At 38.9% G+C, this 21,742-nt stretch overlaps 1 protein-coding gene and 1 pseudogene across 1 annotated transcript; one reads left to right on the top strand and one right to left on the bottom strand.

The window, feature by feature from the left end:
• Window positions 1–1,695: 1,695 nt before the first annotated feature.
• LOC101596705 (BBSome-interacting protein 1-like) lies at window positions 1,696–2,085 on the top strand. The gene has a single exon (XM_004656137.2). The coding sequence runs from the start codon at window positions 1,855–1,857 to the stop codon at window positions 2,056–2,058; it is 204 nt and encodes a 67-aa protein (XP_004656194.1). The 5' UTR covers window positions 1,696–1,854; the 3' UTR covers window positions 2,059–2,085.
• Window positions 2,086–21,443: 19,358 nt separating this feature from the next.
• On the bottom strand, window positions 21,444–21,742 carry LOC101596998 (annotated as a pseudogene).

Here is a 21,742-nt window from a genome sequence, read left to right as displayed (position 1 = left end):
TTTGAGTCATGGTCATTATTAGTTATATGTACATTGATTTTAAACACAAATTAAGATGCCTTTAATAGTGCATTGTTTCTTCCCCAAATATGAGAGTAGATAGTTCTGCACACAAAAGTCATAGGTTGTTGTAGGAAACTCCCAGTGCCAGCGGTGGAATACCTCCCAACGAACTGTTGGTCATTGAAACCAGTGAAGTCCCCCACCCCAAATACAGATTATTGATAAATTTCTTGGATACCTACCAGGACTAGATAGTAAGACTCTATTGCTAAAGACAACACACGTGTCAGTAGCAGAATAGTAAAAAACCAAGCTGGGACTAAGCTGGAAGCCTCCCTTCTCCACAGCTAGCTGGCATGGTGCTTGAAAGTGCTATTCAGGCTGCTGGATGAGAAAATTCAGCAACAGGATTACCCAACTGATGAACATTTAACTGCATGTTAAATAATTTACTATCCAGATAAAATGTGGCCCCTCCCCCCAGTGCAGTAATGACATGACTGGTATGGTGGTGCCCAATTGTTCTATGATTGTATCTGAGACTTACTTTATGGGAGAGTATACATGATTGGTACTGAACACCTACCCCCAAAATCTATAGTTGTAAAGGTCATAGACACTATAGGAGAAGCCACTACTGTTGATTGACTGTTGCACTTACCTTTGCATTTCTGGAACCAAATACTCAACCAAAAGCAGCATATGATAAGAAAGGGTTTATTTCAGCTTACTGTTTCAAAGGTTGGGGTGGGAGGAGGATGTTTCACCATGTCAGGGAAAACATGGTACAAGCAGGAATGGCTCATATTTTGTCACATATCTGGGTGGGAACAGTCTAAATTAAGGGCTTGGAACTGGACTAATAAATCTCAAGTTCTGCCCCTAGTGACATGCCTCTTCCAACAAGGCTCCACCTACCAAAGTCTCCACTAGCTGAGGATTGAGTATGAGGTTAATCACAAGTGATCTTAAGTGAATGGGGACCAGTGGCAGAATGTGTATTTTGAATATTATGTCTTCCATTGTTGTTACCTTCTCATTGCTGAGGTAAAGCACCTGACCAAAAGAAGCTGATGGGAGGAAGTTTTTTTTTTTTTTTTTTTTTGTCTTACAGTCTCAAGAAGCCTCAGGATGACAGGAGAAAGCATGGCATGAGTAGAAGGTACACATCACAACATGCCATAGCAGGTAGAAAACAGCAACAGGAGAACAAGTGATACACCTTCAGTAAGGCTCTATCTCCCAAATTGTCACCAGCTAAGGATCAAACCTTCAGAATATATGAGTTTATGAGGGACATTTGATTCAAACCAGCACACCTATGGTCTCATGTGATTTTAATTAAGCTTAAATGGCCAGCTGGTAGAGCCTTTGGGAAGTGAAGCTTTGCATGTCACTGGGAGAAGGTTTTCAGCCAAACATCAAGCCCAGTACTTAGACTGAATCTCCAGCAGATGGAGTCTTTGCAGGTGAAACCTTGCTAAAGGAGGTGTTTCACTGGAGGTGGATTTTTGAGGTTTGTTAGTCTAGCTCTATTAGGTGTTCACTAGCAAACCCATTCTTGCTGCTACCTCCCAGCTGATATGACACCAGCTTCTGCTTGGCCATGCTTTCTCCACCACAATAAAACTTGCTTTCAAAATTTTAAGTTGAGCCCGGAAGTGATAGCTAGGAAGCAGGAATCATCCCTGCGGTCTGCGCCCCCAGGGTGCTCTCTGCACCCAAGTTGCCCAGAGAGTTCCTTGTAGGTTTGAGTCAAGATCTCAGTCATCCTGATAATTCCAAGTTGGATTCTAAACGCTGCAAGAAAAAGAATTTTCAGGAAAAAGTGCTATATCCAACAGTCTACATATGGCAAAAGTGAGGTCAATGTTCCGGGAAGTTCTTCTAAAACAAGGGCAGTTGTCTGTGGAAGATGTAACCACAATGGTGATGTGTAAACCCAAACTTTTACCCTTAAAATCTTTGACTCTGGCAAAACTGGAGAACATGCAGCAAGCAGCACAAGACACAGTTCGCCAACAGGAAATGGCAGAAAAAGAAAATGGCAAATAACTCACTGACACCTTAGGAAACACCTACCTTACCTGTTAGAAACTAGAAAATGTTGTGTATAAAAAAAGATTTGGTAATAAAATGGATATTCATATAATTTTAAAACAACCAAGATGTGAAGTTTATGAATTTAAACAATGGCTTGTAGTGAAAGAACTTTGAATCAAATTTTATGGTATTCTTTTTATAAAATGATCTTAACCATTGTAAAACATTCACGATTCCTACTACTGTTTTCTGTTGCCATAAGAAACCAAATACTCTTTTAAACATTGTATCTTTACATGTGTACAAAAACCTAATTTGAAAATACACTCCAGACTTGGCATAAAGTATTCTGCACTAATTAAAAACAAATGTTTTAACTATGTACCGTGATATGTTTAATGTTATCTAGCTGACCAATAATGACACCAGGAATGATAAACTCATTTTCTGAATAAACTTTAACTTTTAACAAACCTTCACATATTCTGTCACCAACTTTTATTTTTTCAAAGTAGGGTCTCACTCTAGCTCACGCTGTCCTGGAATCCACTATGTATTCTCACGGAGGCCTCGAACTCATGGCAATCCTCCTACCTCTGCTTCCCAATGTAATATACTTTTAATTACACTAATTTTAAGAACAGAAGAATTACATAACTTCTCTTATCATCCAAGTACTACATAAAAACCTGAAAATGCGGGCTGGAGAGATGGCTTAGCGGTTAAGCGCTTGCCTGTGAAGCCTAAGGACCCCAGTAGAGGCTCGGTTCCCCAGGTCCCACGTTAGCCAGATGCACAAGGGGGCGCATGCGTCTGGAGTTCGTTTGCAGAGGCTGGAAGCCCTGGCGTGCCCATTCTGTCTCTCTCCCTCTATCTGTCTTTCTCTCTGTGTCTGTCGCTCTCAAATAAATAAATTAAAAATTAAAAAAATCCCTGAAAATGTTTATTATAGTTACCTATATAAGCCTAAGTAGCATGGGCTTTTGTAAATGTGAACATTATGGAGGTTTAATTCTAAAAGTACTTGTACCTAGAATTACAATACACATATTCCTTATAGCTACCTTTGTAAATTAGGAATGTAATTCTTGGTTTGCTTCAAGCACTAGACACTTTAAATTACCATGACTCTGAAGCCTTGATGAATAAATTAGGCTCTGCTAAGAGGATAGAAATGTGACCCTTTTTTAATGTAATAGTCATTTATTGGTATATTGTGTTTTCTCAAATGTTTGGGTAAATGGTAAGCTTTAAGTCTTTGGAGAATTTTTAAAACATTAACCATTATTTGTTAACAATTTAAGAATGAATAAAACTATTGTATATTAGAAAAGCGTCACTGCACTCTAGTTGAGGTCAATAAAGAGATTAAACTGCATGCATCTTCCCTAATAGAATACTAAAAGAGTTCTTTATTTTTTTTACTATTGTGCTGTTGATTTAAATGTTTGCAAGTTAAATAAAATGTATCAGTTTGAATTAAAAAAAAAATTTAAGTTGAAAATAAGCCCTCCTCTTCCTTCAAGTACTCTGGTTGGGTGTTTTGTCCAAGCAGGAGAATGTAACTGTGAAAGTGAAAGGACTGAGCCGGGTGTGGTGGCACAAACCTTTAATGCCAGCACTGGGGAGGCAGAGGTAGGATTTTGCTGTGAGTTCTAGGCTGTGCTGAAACTTCATAGTGAATTCTAGGTCAGTCTAGGCGAGAGGGGAACCTTACCTCAACAAACAAACAAACAAACAAACAAACAAACAAACAAAAAACAGAGACAGGACCTACCATAGCTGTGGTTCTTTGTGGACAATATAAAGGGGAGGAAGAGAGCTAAGTATTCAGTATTAAATTCTTTTTCTCTACTTTTTTCCTGTGGATATGAATACATGACACCAACGTTTTTTACTCCTACCATGCTTTTCCTCCTGTAACAGACTTCCCCTGAAAAGTGAAGTTGAAGATAAACCCTCTGCCTTCCTTATGCTGCTTCTGATCAGATATTTTGTCCCAGCAACAAGAAGGTAACTGAAACAGCAAAGAACATAGTAAAATGTTGAAAAAGAATTTAAATCTTATTCTGCATCTTAAATCTAGGTGAGTGACCATGTACAACAAAAATTTTTAGCCAGATACAGCAGCACATGCTTTTAATCCCATCCTGTTGGGAACAGGCTGGAGCCTTCAGAAGAGGGGCCTGAGCTGTTAGGCATGGCTAAGGACTCCGGGGTTACTGGAGACACTCTCTCTCCAAGCTTGGAACACCTTAATTTAGGTTCTGCCCATAACCCTGTAACCTTTGGCCAGTTGCCTAGGAAACTCCTTATCAGCCAGTATCTTCATACAGCCCATTTCCCTGAGACCCTAGATCACTCAACCCACCCTCCTGCCCACCATTGCTTACATGCTGGAATGAATGTTTCCATAGGAACCTTGTGCATCCAATCTCCTTGGGACCCTTTCCCCACCCTCAGATGCTTATAAACCCATTTCCCTGACAATAAACAGAGAGCTGTTCACACTGAAATTCCTCCCGAAAGTCTTTTACTTTCACACGCTCACCCACCCTAGTTTCCTGGGCGCCTTTGAGGGGAATGTGGCCAGCCCTGGAGCAAGAACACAGGGACCCACACCATCTCTTTTAGGTACTGATATTGTAGATTCATTGCTTGCTAAAGGCACAAGCCTAGCTTGAGCACCAACAAAACACCATATAAAAATGCTGGAAGATATTTTAGTGTAAGTGTTCCTTATAGGACATAAGAACCTTCATCAATAAGAAAGAAAACTTGGGCTGGAGGGATGGCTTAATACTTAAAGCACTTGCTTATGAAGCCTAAGGATTCAGGTTCAATTACACAGTACTCACATGTGGTGGTTTGATTCAGATGTCCCCCATAAACTGAGGTGTTCTGAATGCTAGGTTCCCAGCTCATGGAGATTTGGGAATTAACACCTCTCAGAGACAGTGAATTGTGGTTGTAGGTGTTATGGCCAGTTTCCCCTTGCCAGGGCTTGGTGCACTCTCCTGTTGCTGTTGTCCACCTGATGTTGGTGAGGGGGTGAAATCCACCTTCTGCTTATTTTGTCATTTTCCCTGCCACCGTGGAGCTTCCCCTTGAGTCTGTAAGCCAAAATAAACCACTTTTCCCACAAGCTGCTCTTGGTCAGATGATTTCTGCCAGTAATGCAAACCTTAATGCAACAGTGTATTTGGTACTGAGAGAGATATGGCTTCTAGAAACCTGACTGTGTGGCTTTGGTCTTTTGGAACTGATTTTCAAGAGGAATGTGGAAGAATTTGAAACCTTGGCCTAAGAGATGCCTTGCAGTAGTGTCAGAGTTGAAAGACCTGAATGCAGTGAGAACTATAGACTGGGAGGGTTGGCTTATGAGAGTGAGGAAGACTGTTTCTTGGATTGGACTAGAAGCAGTTTGTATCAGAGCCTTGCTGTTATACCCCTGTCTTGAGAATTTGTGAATGGTTGCATTGCATAGAAATGGATTGGTGTGAGCACATGGATAAGGCACAGAAATGAAATATTTGGCCTGAAACTGCTGCCCATTCAGCTACAATTGCGAGATTACAACCTTTGAGATTGGGTCAGTTGGCCTACACTGGGGCAACAGGAAGAATGTAGAGTCTTTTGAAGGGGTCTGATTACTCAAGGAGTGTCCTATTTTTCAAAGTCTGCTTTATTCCCTCTTGGATTAACAAATTGACACCCTACTTGGTATTATGTTTTTGTTGTTGTTTTGTTTTGTTTATTTTGTTTTTTCCAGGTATGGTTTCACTGTAGCTCAGGCTGATCTGGAATTCACTATGTAATCTCAGGGTGGACTCAAACTCATGGCAATCCTTCTACTTCTGCCTCCCAAATGCTGGGATTAAAGGTGTGCACCACCTATGGAGTATAAGAAATGCAGGAAAGAGAGGGTTATTGGATTTGCAACAGTCTTGTGTTTTGGAAATGGCCATGGGCAGTGTGAAGCAAGTTTGCTAGATGCCTGCATGGAGACCTGATAGAGCTGTGAGGATGGACTGTGGATTGCAGTGGAGACCCAGTGGAGATGCAAGGACCACAAAATGGCTGCTAAGAAGAGCTATCTGCCTCAGATGAAGTTTTCCAGGACTTTGAGTAGCCTAGCTGGAGGGGTAGAATTGCAACTCCAGAGATTGCTGCTAGTTAGAGGTATCAACTTGGAGACTTGTCACTGACTTGAGTTGTTGAACTTGGAGCTACAGAGTTTGATGTTTCCCCTGTTTAAATCTTGTATTGGTTGAATATTTCTTTGCTATGCCCAGGGCCATATTTTTCAGTATGAGTGTTTATTCTGTGTCATTATGGGTTTTGGAGGGGGATTTTTTTTTTTTTTTTGGTATTATGGCTCAGTTAAAAGACCTTGGATTATGAGGATGTTTGAATATCACTGGTATTGATAAAAATTATGGGGACTTTTAAAGTTGAATGAATGCATTAAATTTTATAACATGTATGGGGGCCAGGGCAGAATTTAGTAGTTTGATTTAGGTGCCCCCCTCCAAATCATAGGTGTTCTGAAAACTAGGTCATGGAAATTTGGGAATTATCACCTTTTAGAAAAAGTGTATTTTGGAGAGGGGGTGGTCTTGTGGGCATTGTGGCTAGTTTTCCCTTGCCAGTGTTTGGCACATGCTCCTGTTTCTGTTGTCCACCTGATATTGGAGAGGGGGTGATGTTCACCCTCTGCTTATGTTGTTGTTTTCCTTGCCATCATGGAGCTTCCCCTTAAGTCTATAAGCCAAAATAAACCTTTTTACCCCACAAGCTGCTCTTGGTTGGATGATTTCTGCCAGCAATGAAAAACTTACTGCAACAGCACATAAGCCAGGTGCATAAGATGACACATGTGTTTGAAGTTCATTTGCATGGCTAGAGGCCATGGCATGCCCATTCTATCTCCCTCCCTCCCCACCCCCTCTCAAATAAATGAATAAATAAAATACCAAAAAAATTTTAAAAGCTGTGATTTTTTTTTTTTTTTTTTTTTTTTTGCAGTCAGTGAATATAGTCAACTTGGTACCATTGTTAATCTCATCCCTGTCCTCCTCCCTCCACAGGGACCCTCCTTGTTGGGGTATATGGGTTGTGCATTGTGGGGTTAGCCTTTAGTTTTGGGTAGGAGGAAATGTCTCTGTGTATCATGACCCAATGTGTGGCTATGACATTCTTTCTGCCCCTCTTCCACAAATTTCCCTGAGCCATGTTGGGTTCATATTAGGTCTGCTTCTGTGTTGAGATCTTGGGCACCTCTGTGTCTCTGGATATCTGGTTTGGTAGGGGTTGATTGTTCTCTGTTTCTATCTCCTTCACCATTGTGCTGGTTCCTGGTTCACCAAGAAAACAGTATTCTTGCATGTTTCCCCAATTATTCTTAGTTTCAGCTGGGGCCCTTTTGAGGTATGATAGGGTGGTTCTCTCCTTAGGATCTGCATCTATCTGAAAAAGAGAAGCAGATTCTCCAATGGAGAGTAAAGTTAGTGCCAAGTAATTGTGATAACCATTGTTTTTAGAGAGAGTTTAATGGAGAGTGGGCTCATTTTTGGATATGGTTCTGACTTGTTTCCCAGATCCAGCTATGGGTTCCATTCCACTGAGCAGATCAGTTAGCCAAATTGAGAGCAGTTGGTTTCCCACCATGGCTATGCACCACTATTGCACTTGTATGAACGTCACGTCAGGTATTTTGCTGATAAGTAGGTTAGACCATGCATTGCTTGGGCAGATATTGGTCATTATCCCCCAGTCGCTTATGTAGCACCTTCTGGCACTAGACTTGCTAACTGTCTGAGGATTGACTCTCTTCCAGCTTCCAGCCATGTCACTCCATGATATGTGCCAACAGTGTATGTTGTCTTCAGCAGTAGGGTCTTACCAGTAACCTATGGTGGGTCATCAAGTGCTCTGACATAAATATATCTTCTTTTGGGAGACTGTGTAGGTCTCTGTGATCAAAAACTCATTGTGGATACCTGCTGGTATCAGGAAGAAGAGAAGGAAGAAAAGGATAAGTGATATAAAAGAGATAGAGAGATGTGAGGAAGAGGGAGAGAGAAAGAGAAAGAGAAAGAGAGAGAGAGAGAGAGAGAGAGAGAGAGAGAGAGAGAGAGAGAGAAGCAGAAACAGGAGGAGATAATGGTCAGTTTTCATTGTACTCACTCCAGGGCTGTGTGAATCTGATATTCCCTCTAAGGGCCTGGTGAAGGTTCAACCATTTGGTCTGTCTTTTAGGATGTAGAGTTTTATGGTACCATTGCCTTTTGGGTCCAGTTTTGTGTCCCCCACCTTCTCCCTTACCCTCCCCTTCCTCCCCACCCTTCCTATTGTCTGGTCCTCGAGATGCTTGGTACGTATGTAAGCAATTTGGGTCGATTCAGGTTAGGAGCTGTAGATGAGTGAGACTATGTGGCACTTATCTTTCTGTTACTGGGTGAGTTCACTTAGAATTATCTGTTCCAGGTTCGACCATTTTTCTTCAAATTTCATTGTGCTGTTTTCCGTAATTGCTGTGTAGAATTCCATTGTGTAGATGTATCACATCTTAGTTACCCATTCATTTAATGATGGACATCTGGGTTGATTCCGGCTTATGGATATTATGAGTTAAGCAGCCATAAAGATGATTGAGTAAATCCCTTTGAGCTGAGGCATGGAACTTTTAGGGTACATGCCCAGTAAGGGAATAACTGGGTCTCTTGGTAACTCTATAGTCAGTTGTTTTAGGAGTCTCCATTTTGCTTTCCAAAGTGGTTGCACCATCTTACATTCCCACCAACAGTGGATGAGGGTTCCTATTTCTCCATATACTCTCCAGCATTTGTTTGCATTTGATTTTTTCATGTTTGCTATCCTTACTGGGGTAAGGTGGAATCTCATAGTTGTTTTAATTTGCATTTCCTTGATGATTAGTGATGCAGAACATTTCCTTAGATGTGTGTTTGCCATTTTTATTTCTTCCTCTGTGAACTGCCTGTCCAGTTTATTGCCCCACTTTGTGAGTGGGTTGTTTGACTTTTTATTGCTTAGGTTTTTGAGTTCTTTGTAGATACTAGAGATTAGGCCTCTGTTAGTTGGATATCCAGCAAATATTTTCTCCCATTCTGTGGGTAACCTATTGGCTCTGCTTATTGTATGTTTGTCTGTGAATACATTTTTCAGCTTCATAAGATCCCATTGGTTGACTGATTGTCTAAGATCCTGTGCTACTGGGGTTTTGTTCAGGAAGCCTTTTCCCATTCCTAAACCATGGAATGTTCTTCCTAACTTTTCTTCCAGTACTAGCAGAGTTTCTGGTGTTATATTGAGGTCTTTGATCCATTTGGACTTTTTTGTTGTGCATGGCAAGATGTGTGCATCAAATTTCAATTTTTTGCATATGGTCATCCCATTTGTCCAACACCATTTGTTGAAGATGCTGTCTTTTTTCCAGCTAACATTGTTAGGACCTTTGTCAAATATATAATAGCTGTAGTTACTTGACCCAAAGTCTGGGTTCTCAATTCTATCCCATTGGTCTATACTCCTGTTTGTATGCCAGCACCATGCTGGCTTTTTTTTTTTTTTTTTTTTTAATTACTATGGCTTTGTACTATAGCTTTAGATCAGATGCCTCCAGAGGTGTTTCTTTTGCTGAGGATATACTTGGATATCCGAGGCCTTCTGCTTTTCTATATGAATTTTGAGATCAATTTGTCTATCTCTGTGAAGAACAATGTTGGGATTTTATGGGAATTGCATTAAATCTGTAGATTGCCTTTGGAAGGATTGCTATTTTCACAATGTTAATTCTGCCTATTCAGGAGGTCTTTCCATTTTCTTAAATCCTTCTCAATTTCTTTGTTGAGTGTTCTTATGTTTTCACTTCCTTTGTTAATGCTATTCCAAGGTATTTTATTTATTTATTTGTTTGTCTTTGTTGCTTTTGAAAATGGGACAATGTCACTTATTTCTTTCTCTGTATCTTTGTCATTTGCATATAGAAAGGCAACTGATTTTTGTGCATGGATTTTGTATCCTGCTACTTTGCTGAATGAGTTTATCACCTTTAAGAGTTTTGGAATGGAGGCTCTCAGGTCTCTTACACATAGAATCATTTCTGCGAATAGCACTAACTTCTTCCTTTCAAAATTGTATCCTTTTTATTTCTTTCTCCTGTCTTATTGCTTGAAGTAGGACTTCCAGTACTATGTTGAAGAGCAGAAGTGAGAGTGGACACCCCTGTCTTGTTTCTGATCTCAATAGGAATTCCTTCAGGCTCTCTCCATTGTTATTTGGGCTTTAGGAGCTTTGTATATAGCCTTTATTGTGTTAAGATATAAACTGACCATGCTGATTCTCTCCAATGTTTTGATCATGAAGTGATGTTGTATTTTCTCAAAAGCCTTTTCTGCATCTATCAAAGTGGTCATGTGGTTTTTGTGTTTAACATTGTTTATGTGGTATATTACATTGACAGATTTCCATATGTTGAACCACCCATGCATTCCTGGAATGAAGCCTACTTGATCAAGGTGGATAATGGATTTGATGTGTTGTTGAATTCAGTTTGTGAGGATTTTGTTCAGGATCTTTACATCAGGGTATGTCTGTAGTTTTCTTTTCTTGTGGCATTTCTGCTTTGTTTTGGTATTTGAGTGATAGCACCTTCATAGAAGGAGTTGGGGAGCTTTCCCTGATCTCCAATTGTGTGGCACAGTTTGAGAAAGATTGGCTTCAGTTCTTCCATGAAGGTTTGTTAGAATTCAGCTGAGAAGCCATCTGGTCCTGGAGTCTTCTTTTTGGGGAGGTTTTTTTTTTCTTTTTATTACATTTTCAATCATGATGGCTGTGATAGGTTTAGGAGATTAATCTGCTCTGAGTTTAGCTTTGGTTGATGGCATTTGTCTAGGAATTTATCCAGTTCCTCCACATTTTCCAATTTTGTAGAACAAAGGTTTTTGAAGTAAGATCTGATGTTTCTCCCAAATTCACTTATGTCTGCAGTGATCTCTCCTTTTTCATTTTAAATTTTGTTAATTTGAAGCTCCTCTTCTTTTTCTTTCTTTCTTTCTTTTTTTTTTTTTTTTTTTGCTTGATCAAATTGGCCAGGGGTTTATCAATCTTGGTTATTTTTCAAAGAACCAGCTCTTTGTTTCATCCATTTTCTTAATTGTTTTCTTGGTTTCCAATTCATTAATTTATGCACTGATCTTAATTATTTCTTTCCATCTTGAGATTTTGGGGTTGGATTCTTCTTGCTTTTCCAGTGCTTCCAGGCGGATGGTTAGGTTATTGATTTGGGATCTATCTGTCTTTATTATAAAGGCATTTAGTCTTATGAATTTTCCCCTGAGGACTGCCTTCATTGTGTCCCATAAATTTTGGTATAATGAGTTCTCATTATCATTCATTTCTAGAAATTTCTTAGTTTCATTTTTTATTTTGTCACTACTCATTTATTGTTTAAAGGTGTGCTGTTCAGTTTCCAGGAGCTGATGGGATTTTTGGTGTGTGTTTTGTTATTAATTTCTAGCAATATAGCATTGTGATCGGATATCATGCCGGGTATTATGTCAATCTTCCTAAATATATATAGGCAGGCTTTGTTACCCAGTATATGATCTCTTTTAGAGAAGGTTCTGTGTGCTGGCGAGGAAAATGTGTAGTCCATAGATTTGGGGTGGAATGTTCTGCACATATCTGTTAAAGTCTAAATGCTCTATGGTTTTGTTGAGATCTCTCACTTCCCTGTTGAGTTTCTATTTGGATGATCTATCTATTGCTGATAATGGTGTATTAAAGTCCCCAAATATGATGGTGTTGGTGGTTATTTCGGTTTCATTTTTGAGTATGTTTTGTTTTATGAATTATGGTGCAACTGTGTTTGATGCAAAAAGATTGATGATTGTAATATCCTCTTGCATTGTTCCCTTGATCAGTAGGAAGTGGTTAGAAGTCTGTTTTATCTGATATTTGTATGACAAAACCTGCTTGTTTCTTATTCCCATTTGCTTGGAATATCACTTTCCACCCTTTCACCCTGAGGAGGTGTCTGTCTTTAACTGTGAGGTGGATATTTTGAAGACAACAGATTGAGGGGTATTATTTTCTGATCCACCCTGTTAGCTTATGTCTCTCTTTTTAAAATTTTTTAATTTTTTTATTAATAACTTCCATGATTATAAAAATTACCCCATGGTAATACCCTCCCTCCCTCACTTACCACTTTGGAACTCCACTCTCCATCATAACCCCTCCCCATCTCAATAAGTCTCTCTTTAACTTTTGGTGTCTTGATCTTTTCCTCCTCTTATGATGGTCTTATGCAGGTAGTGTCAGGCACTGTGAGGCCATGGATATCCAGGCCATTTTGGCTCTCAAGGGAGCATGTTGTATGGAGTCCTGCTCTTCCTTTGGCTGTTACATTCTTTCTGCCACCTCTTCCACATTAGACCCTGAGGCTTGGAAGGTGTGATACAGATATTGCAGTACTGAGCACTGCTATCATTTCTTTCCATCACCATGATATCTTCTGAGTCATCCCAAGGTAACTGCCATCTGAAAAGAGAAGATTCTCAACCAAAAGTGAGAGTAGCATTAATATAAGGGTGTGAACATTAACAGAAGTGCTTACTGGGCAGTTTGATAAGCATAGTATATACATTTGGACAGACAACAGCAGATGTTACACCCCTAGGGCTCATGACTACCCCTGTTTTAAGTTTTCAGTATTAAGGATGCATTCCTTCCCATGGAGTGGGCCTCCAGTACAATTGGAGGGCAGTTGGTTTCACCCATAACAGATGTGCCACTATTGCACCTGTTGGCTCATTTGGCTAGGCTGGCCAGTTATAAGGCTTGCAGTGTCCACTGATGAGTATCTTCACTGGTGATTTCTGTTTCTCCCATTGAACTGCATGCAGAATGGCTTCTTCCAGCTTTCTGTCAACTAGTCTACATGGAGGAGGTTATCAGCTCAGATCGAGCAAGATTTCTCAGTGGCTTTGCAGCCCAAGTATAAGGGGTCTTCAGCAATAGGGTTTTACCATCTATTCCTGGTGGGAAACCTAGGGCCTCAGCAATGGCCTATAATGTTTTGGGGGCATCAGGGATCTCCCTGGCTAACACTTCACTGGAAGATATCCCATCCCTGGCACTGAATAATTTCTAGCAACACTCTATGGCTCCTGAGTGTTTCATTATCCAAAAAAGTAGGATTACTTATGTTTTATTTATATCCTCTTAGATTTTGATTAGCTGTCCTTTCCTTTACTCAGTCTCTTCCCCAGAACTCATTTGGGGCCTTTTCACCTCCATTAATCTATTCTTCTACTTACATATGTATAATACAATCCTATTAAGTACCCCACTCACTTCCTTTTTCTTCCCTTTCTGTCTCTTTTCTAGCTTATTGGTCTCTGCAACTGAGATTTTTCCTTCTCACACCGAAGCCCTGTCATCTGTAGCTAGGATCCACATATGAGAGAGAACATGCACATTTGGCTTTCTGGGCCTGGGTTACCTCACTTAGTATAATCCTTTCCAGATCCATCCATTTTTCTGCAAATTCCATAACTTCATTTTTCTTCACCACTGAGTAGAACTCCATTGTATAAATGTGACATATCTTCATTATCCATTCATCAGTTGAGGGACATCTAGGCTGGTTCCATTTCCCAGCTATTGTGAATTGAGCAGCAATAAACACGGTAGAGCATGTACTTCTAAGGAAATGAGATGAGTCCTTAGGATATATGCCTAGGAGTGCATAGCTGGGTCATATGGTAGCTCAATTTTTAGCTGTCTTGGGAATCGCCACACTGATTTCCACAATGGCTGGACCAGATCGTATTCCCACCAAGAGTGTAGAAGGGTTCCTCTTTTTCAAAATCCTCACCAGCATTTATGATCATTTGTTTTCATGATGGTAGCCAATCTGACAGGAGTGAGATGTAATCCCAATGTAGTTTTAATCTGCATTTCCCTGATGACTAGGGATGTAGAACATTTTTTTAGATGCGTATGCCGTTCATATTTCTGCTTTGTGAACTCTCTATTTAGTTCCATAGCCCATTTTTTAATTGGCTTGTTTGATTTCTTAGTATTTAATTTTTTGAGTTCTTTGTATATCCTAGATATTAATCCTCTATCAGATATATAGCTGGCAAAGATTTTTCCCATTCTGTAGGTTGCTTCTTTGCTTTATTCACAGTGTCCTTTGCCATACAAAATCTTTGTAATTTCATGAGGTCCCAGTAGTTAATCTGTGGTTTTATTGCCTGAGCAATTGGGGTTATATTCAGAAAGTCTTTGCCAAGATCAATAGGTTGAAGGGTTTCCCCTACTTTTTCCTCTAGCAGTTTCAGAGTTTGAGGTCTGATGTTAAGGTCTTTAATCCATTTGGACTTAATTCTTGTGCATGGAGAGAGAGAAGAATCTATTTTCATCTTTGTACAGATAAATATCCAGTTTTCCCAGGACCATTTGCTAAAGAGGCTGTCAACGAGTATTTTGGCATTTTTATCGAAGATAAGGTGGCTATAGCTACCTGGACTTACATCTGGGTCATCTATTCTATTCCATTGATCCACATATCATCTTTTGTGCCAGTACCATGCTGTTTCTGTTACTATGGCTTTGTAGTATAGGTCAAAATCAGGTATAGTGATACCACCAGTCTTATTTTCATTGCTCAGTATTGCTTTAGATATTCGAGGTTTTTTTGTGATCCCAAATGAATTTTTGGGTTGTTTTTCCTATTTCCATGATGAGTCACACTGCAATTTTGATGGGTATTGCATTAAATGAGTAGATTGCTTTTGGTAATATTGCCATTTTCACAATATTGATTCTTCCAATCTAGGAACAAGGGATGTTTTTCCATTTTCTAGTGTCCTCTGCAATTTCTCGCTTGAGTGTTTTATACTTTTCATTGTAGAGATCCTTTACTTCCTTGGTTAGGTTTATTCCTAGGTACTTTAATTTCTTTGATGCAATTGTGAATGGGAGTGGTTCTCTGATTTCATTCTCTCTGTGTTTGTTGTTAGCATATAGGAATGTTACTGATTTTCGTGTATTTATTTTGTATCCTGCTACGTGGCTGTAGGTGGTTATCAGCTCTAATACTTTGCTGGTAGAGTCTTTAGGGTCCTTTATATATAGAATCATGTCATCTGCAAATAATGATAACTTGATTTCTTCCTTACGAATTTGTATCCCTTTTATGTGTGTCTCTTGCCTTGTTGATATGGCTAAGACTTCCAGTACTATATTAAATAAAAGTGGGGACAGTGGACACCCCTGTCTTGTTCCTGATTTTAGTGGAAAAGCTTCCAGTTTTCCCCATTTAGTTATATGTTGGCTATAGGCTTGTCATAAATAGCCTTTATTATATTGAGATATGATCCTTCTATTCCTAGTCTGTAGTACTTTTATCATGAAGGGATGTTGGACTTTGTCAAATTCTTTTTCTTTGTCTAATGAGATGATCATATGATTTTTTGTCCTTCAGTCCATTTATGTAATGTATTACATTTATTGATTTGTGAATGTTTAATTATCCCTGCATCTCTGGTATAAAGCCTACTTGGTCAGGGTGAATTATCTTTCTGATATATACTTGTATTCTGTTTGCCAATATTTTGTTGAGAATTTTTGCATCTATTTTCATGAGGGATATTGATCTGTAATTTTCTTTTTTTTTTTTGTTCTATCTTTGTCTGGTTTTGGTATCAGGATGATGCTGGCTTCGTAGAAGGAGTTTGGTAGGATTCCTTCTTTTTCTATTTTATGGAAAAGCTTAAGAAGCAATGGCATTAGTTCTTCCCTGAAGGTCTGGTAAAATTCAGCAGTGAATCCATCTGGGCCTGGGTTTATTTATTTTTTTTTAAGTGGAAATCATCCATTTATTGATCAATGATCACAAGACAACAACTGAACTTCTGTAGCACAACTTAAATGCTTTACTTTTTGATAAAGCAGAGTATAATAGAAAAACAATTAGTTTCCAGTAATATCTATATCTCTATTCAGAATTAAGTCCTTCACAGACATGTTACCTGGAAGTACAAGCCTGTTACAATATGCAAAGCTTCAACCAAAGTGGCTATATTTCATGCCAGAAAAGTTTATCCTTTATAGGAGGAATGATGTGCTATGTAAATTGGCTGTAAGGTCACAGCTTTTAGGGCATTGGAAGTATTATCCTATCCCACATTGAGTAGTTCAGTGAAATCCAAAATCTATAACCATGCTGGCTGGTTACCATTGATATTTCAATCAGGTAAAAAATAAATTAAGAAATCCCTTAACTGATGTTCCTTGAGTTACAATATTAAAAGGTACACAGTTCATACTATGTAATTCTGGCTAAGAATTACATTTGAGACCCCTTTGCTCAGATTTTGGTTAGCAATAAGAATCTTTCACAAATTCAAGTCCTTATTATTCAGTAATTTGTCAGCTAGGATACATTCAGACAACAGCTGCAACTACAGGACAGGTGCACTGCCTCAGTGCTTTGGAAAGACATCATCAAAAACACTAGTAGCAGACAAAAAGTATCTGTGACTGGAGAGCAGAAGTGCAGTTCAGCAAGACAAACATATTCATATGCTGGCTTATTTAAGCCCCAAGCCCTCAACCCTTGGTTGAAATTCAATTGCTTTTATTCCTATGGTTCTTACTACCAAGAACTCAAGCTCCATGAGGGCTAATGTCTAATTTGTACTCCAAACCAAGTAGTGGTGCAAATTCACTATTTCTGAGGCTGAATCCATACAGACATTAAGACTAAGTCCAGAAGGCAGTTATTATATAATATCATAACAAAGTCTGAAAAATAATTACTTGTATACATAGATGGTTCTTCAGATATTTTATCTATAACAAGTTTATCAGTGAACATTACTTACTGTATTAGAAATAACTGCAACTTACTAATCAAATATTTGAATACTTATACTTACCTGGGATTTCATTTCTGCTGAAAGAAATAGGAAGAACAGGACTCACTTTAAAAAAAAAAAAACAAACTTTAGAAAGGAAGGTAAAAATCTTATCACACACTATCACTTTTGGAAGCAGCATAGAAGGGGCAGTCAAGGGTTGAAACACTGGTGAAACAGGTTAAAATTATGCAAAAAAATCTACATTATTGTCAATGACAGTACCACAACTGTGCCCTTCATGATTAAGAATCACTCCTAAGAATTTTTATTTGGCACCAATGGTTTGTTTAAGAGAAACACTCTGGGATGTCTTAAATCCGACATGGTTAAATCACAGGAGAATTTTTACAGGGAAGCCAAGGGTTGGGGGAAAGGATATGGGAAATAGATTGGGAAAAAAATGATTAGTCATCATCTAAATAAACAAAGCATGATCATTCCAAGCATTAGGTCAGGTTCTAAAGTGACTGATATAGGCTCAAGTGGTTTATAAAACCTATAAAAAGACTACACTAGCAAAGTCCCTGTTAAGCTGTTAAAGTTCAGACACTAAAACAGGGAGCAAGATTTTAGCTTTAAACCTTATCTCAGGAGAATCAAATTAACTTCACAAATGAGTAAAAATACCTGAAAGCAAATGTGTTTTTTTTTAATTCTAATACCCAAAATATAAAGAAAAAAATAATGAGAAGACTTGATCAATCCGTGGAATCATAAAATGGCCGGACAATCTATATCTCCTCTCCACATTAAGAATCCCATGGAAGATCAAGGGAGACCAGACCTTCCAGACTTCTTCACCACCTGGTTGCTGCAAAACGCTATGGAGATTCCTTGTGGGACAGCAGTTCTCTAATCTCTTATGTCTCTCCCTATCATGCAGGAAGCAAGTCTGGCTGTGCTATTCTATTATCATTATATATCACCCATCTGCAACATGGTACTGTACAGACAAGTAAGAAGTATGTATGTTATTGAGTTTCCTTTCCCCCAGAAGGTTGAGGCTCAGGTATAGAGATAATTCTCCTGTGCAGTCTTTATTCACGCTGACTCAGTGACTTCAACAGGCTTAATCATGTGATCAGGTTTGTTGCCAGCTGCATAATGCTCCCACATCTGCAGGTAGAGCCGCCCTAGTTCCATTGTATATTGTTTGGTGTTGAACAAAGGACTAGATATTCTCTGCTTGCAGACTTTGCAACGGATTTTCTTCCGGTATTCTAGATCAGTTCCCAGTTTCACAGCTATGTCTTCATATTCTTGTCTGCTTTTAGCAATGAGCTCAAGACATCCTAAGCAAGTAAGCTGGGAAGCTGCGACACGTGAAGCAAGAGTCTCTCCTGGCATAGTCACCATTGGTGTTCCTGCTGGGCCTGGGCTTTTTTTATTTGGGAGATTTTTGATAACTGCTTGGATCTCCATACTTGTTATAGGTCTATTTAAGTTATTAATCTCATCTTGATTTAATTTAGGTAGGTCATATAAATCAAGGAAATCATCCATTTCTTTCAGATTTTCATACTTAGTGGAGTATATGTTTTTATAGTATTGTCCCTATGATATTTTGAATTTCTCTAGTATCTTTGTGTTGTTTCCTTTTTCATTTCTAATTTTATTAATTTGTGTCTCTTCTCTCTTTCTTTTGGTCAGATTTGCTAAGGGTTTCTCAGTGTTGTTTATCCTTTCAAAGAACCAACTCTTTGTTTCATTGATTCTTTGGATTTTTTTGTTTCTATTTCATTAATTTCTGCCCTAATCTTTATTATTTCTTCTGCTTGCTGATTTTTGGTTTGCTTTATTCTTCTTTTTCCAAGGCTTTAAGGTGAAACATTAGGTCATTTACTTGTGACCTTTCTAATTTCTTAATATAGGCACTTAAAGCTATAAATTTACCTCTTAGTACTGCCTTCATTTGTCCCAGAGATTTTTGTATGTTGTATTCTCATTATCATTTGACTCTATGAATTTTTTGATTTCTTTCTTGATTTCTTCATTGACCCATTCATCATTTCATAATATTGTTTAGTTTCCATGATTTTGTGTATGCTGTATAGTTTTTTGTTTTGTTTTTTTTTGCTATTTTTTGTACTTTGATTCCATTGTGGTCAGATAGAATGCAAGGAATTATTTCAATTTTCCTGTATTTGTTAAGATTTGCTTTATGTCCTAATATATAGTCTATTTTAGAGAATGTTCCATGTGCTGCTGAAAAGAATGTATATTCTGCAGCATTTCGATGAAATGTCCTCTATATAACTGTTAGGTCCATTCCTTCCATGACCTCATTTAGTCCAGATGCCTTTCTGTTTATTTTTTCCCGGGATGACCTGTGAATTGATGAGAGTGGTTATTGTGATCTGCTTCTTGTAGGCACTTAAGGTTAATTATTTGATTATTCCATGTGGAGAATTTCTTGAAATACTCTGTAGGCTTTGTTTTGTGTTCATGTAGTTGTAAAGCTGAGTTCTGTCATGGAAGGTTTTTCTTCCACCATCTAATATGAGGGATACTTTTGCTGGGTTGAGTAGTGTGGGTTAGAAGCCATAGGTTCTTAGAATTTGCAGTATTCCATTCCTGGCTCTTCTTGCTTTTTCAGTGTTTCCATTCAGATGTCTGAAGTGATTCTGATTGGGTTACCTTTAAATGTGATGTGTTGTTTTCCCCTAACTGTTATTAGGACTTTCTGTTTGATTGTTTAGAATCTTAATGCCAATATGTCTTGGAGAGTATCTCCTTTGGTCCAATCTGTTTGGAGTTCTGTTAGCTTCTTGTATCTGGATGGGCCTTGCTTTTGAGAGAGTGGCAATGTTGCCTTTGATTATTTTGTTGAATATGTTCTCCATGCCTTTAGTATGAATTTCTTCCCCTGTTGGTATTCCCATGATCCAAATGTGAAGATGTTTGAGGGCATATCACATTTCCCTCATGTTCTGTTAACAGACATTTTTGAGCTTATTGAAACTTTTGCACTCTTGAACTGTTTCTTCTGTTTGTCTTCCAAATCTGAGTTTCTATCCTCCACATGGCTGACTCTATTCTTGAGAGCCTCTAAGGAGTTTTGGGCTTGTTCAATTGGGTTTGCATTTTTTTCTGTGTGGTTTCCATCCCTCTGTCAATTTCTCTTTTCACATCTTTTTTTTTTAATGAAATCTTTTAAACAGTATTTTCCTTATTTATTGAGAGAGAAAGATATAGAGAATGGGTACAGCAGGTCCTCTAGCCACTGTAAGCCAACTCCAGATGCATGTGCTACCTTGTGCATCTGACTTGACATGGGTACTGGGGAATTGAACCTGGGTCTTTGTAGGCAAGCACCTTGACCACTAAGCCATCTCTCCATTCCCATAATGAAATGTTGACTAATACCCAACACAAACGTGCCCATGTTGTCTTCTGTGAGCTACATAAGCTGTGCTTGAGATTGTGCAGGCTCTTGTGTTGGCCTCTTTTGTTGCTTGCACAGGGTAAATGGGTCTTCCAAATTAAATGGTTATTTAACTGGCAGTGGGAAAGGCACCATATGCCAAAATGAACCTCAGCTTTAGGTACAAGCAATTCTCTGTAGCTGTCAGTGATACAGTCTCAGATCCAAGTGTGGTGATGCCTCTTTCTGACATTTCTTCTTCTGTTAGACGTCCTGGGAGAAGGACCTGCTCCTGTCGTTCTCGCATCTGGAGGCCATCAAACTTCATGATGGCTCCTCAACTTATTTCCAAACACATTTTACCAGGGATCTTTCAAACTAGATGTGGTAACAGCCACACACAGCGGTCTGGCAGACATCATGTTTCCACACAGCTTGTGCTCTGAAGTGGCCGTGTGTCTTCCTTACCACTCCTCTCCTAAATTTTCCCCTAACTGTGCTGTGTTGCATGATCAGTGGCATGCAAATAGTTGGGAACTGGATTTTTTAAAAGGGGCACCATGGACTAGGAGGTCTGGTTTGTATTAAGCTCTGGCCTTTCACACAAGCTAGATCTTTTTCAAGGACATTTCAGAGGAAGTTTTGTTTTGAACACAATTTCTGAATTTGATCAGATGTCAGACTCCACCCAAACTGCTCAATGGTAGATACTGCATCTTTGATTTTCTATGTCACTAATTTTTTTGTTTTTTGTTTTCATTTTTTTTTTGAAGTAGAGTCTCACACTACCCCATGCTGACCTGGATTTATTATGTAGTCTCAGATTGGCCTCAAACTCATTGTGATTCTCCTACCCCTGCCTCCTGAGTACTGGGATTAAAGGCATGTGCTACCATGCCTGGCTTATGTCATTAATTTTTGCTCAAGCATTCTGAAGCTTAAGTTATTGATGGAGCCATTTTATAATTACACATCCTCCTATAAAATTTGCTTCTCTTTCAAGTAGCCCATAGGGCCAAGGGTAAGATGATTTTCTTGAAATTTAATTTGTAAAGATAACCGTAGCTCTTCTCTCTTTAGGAATACAATTCCTCCTCTTCCTCTTCCTCCTCCTCTTCCATCACATGACTCCTTGTGCTCAGTGTCAATGCAGTTTTGTTGATTGAAACTTCACTGTCCATGTTCACCATGATATCATGTGACTGTTCTTGTGCAGGCTGAGAAGATGGCATCTCAGCTCCATTTCTAGAACTGATCACTGACTGCAAAGCAGTTCTTTAACCTTGAGGTGGTTCAGTTGGTGGGTGCAAGGCTGCCTTCAGCTGCAGCAGTGTCTCCTCCTCTTTAGGCCTAGCTCCTGAAGTAAGCTCAGCAT

The sequence above is a fragment of the Jaculus jaculus genome, chromosome 11 (genome assembly GCF_020740685.1).
Source record: "Jaculus jaculus isolate mJacJac1 chromosome 11, mJacJac1.mat.Y.cur, whole genome shotgun sequence".
Lineage (NCBI taxonomy): Eukaryota > Metazoa > Chordata > Mammalia > Rodentia > Dipodidae > Jaculus > Jaculus jaculus.
The sequence above is the reverse complement of the archived record's forward strand: the minus strand, read 5'-3'. Positions and strand labels throughout refer to the sequence as shown.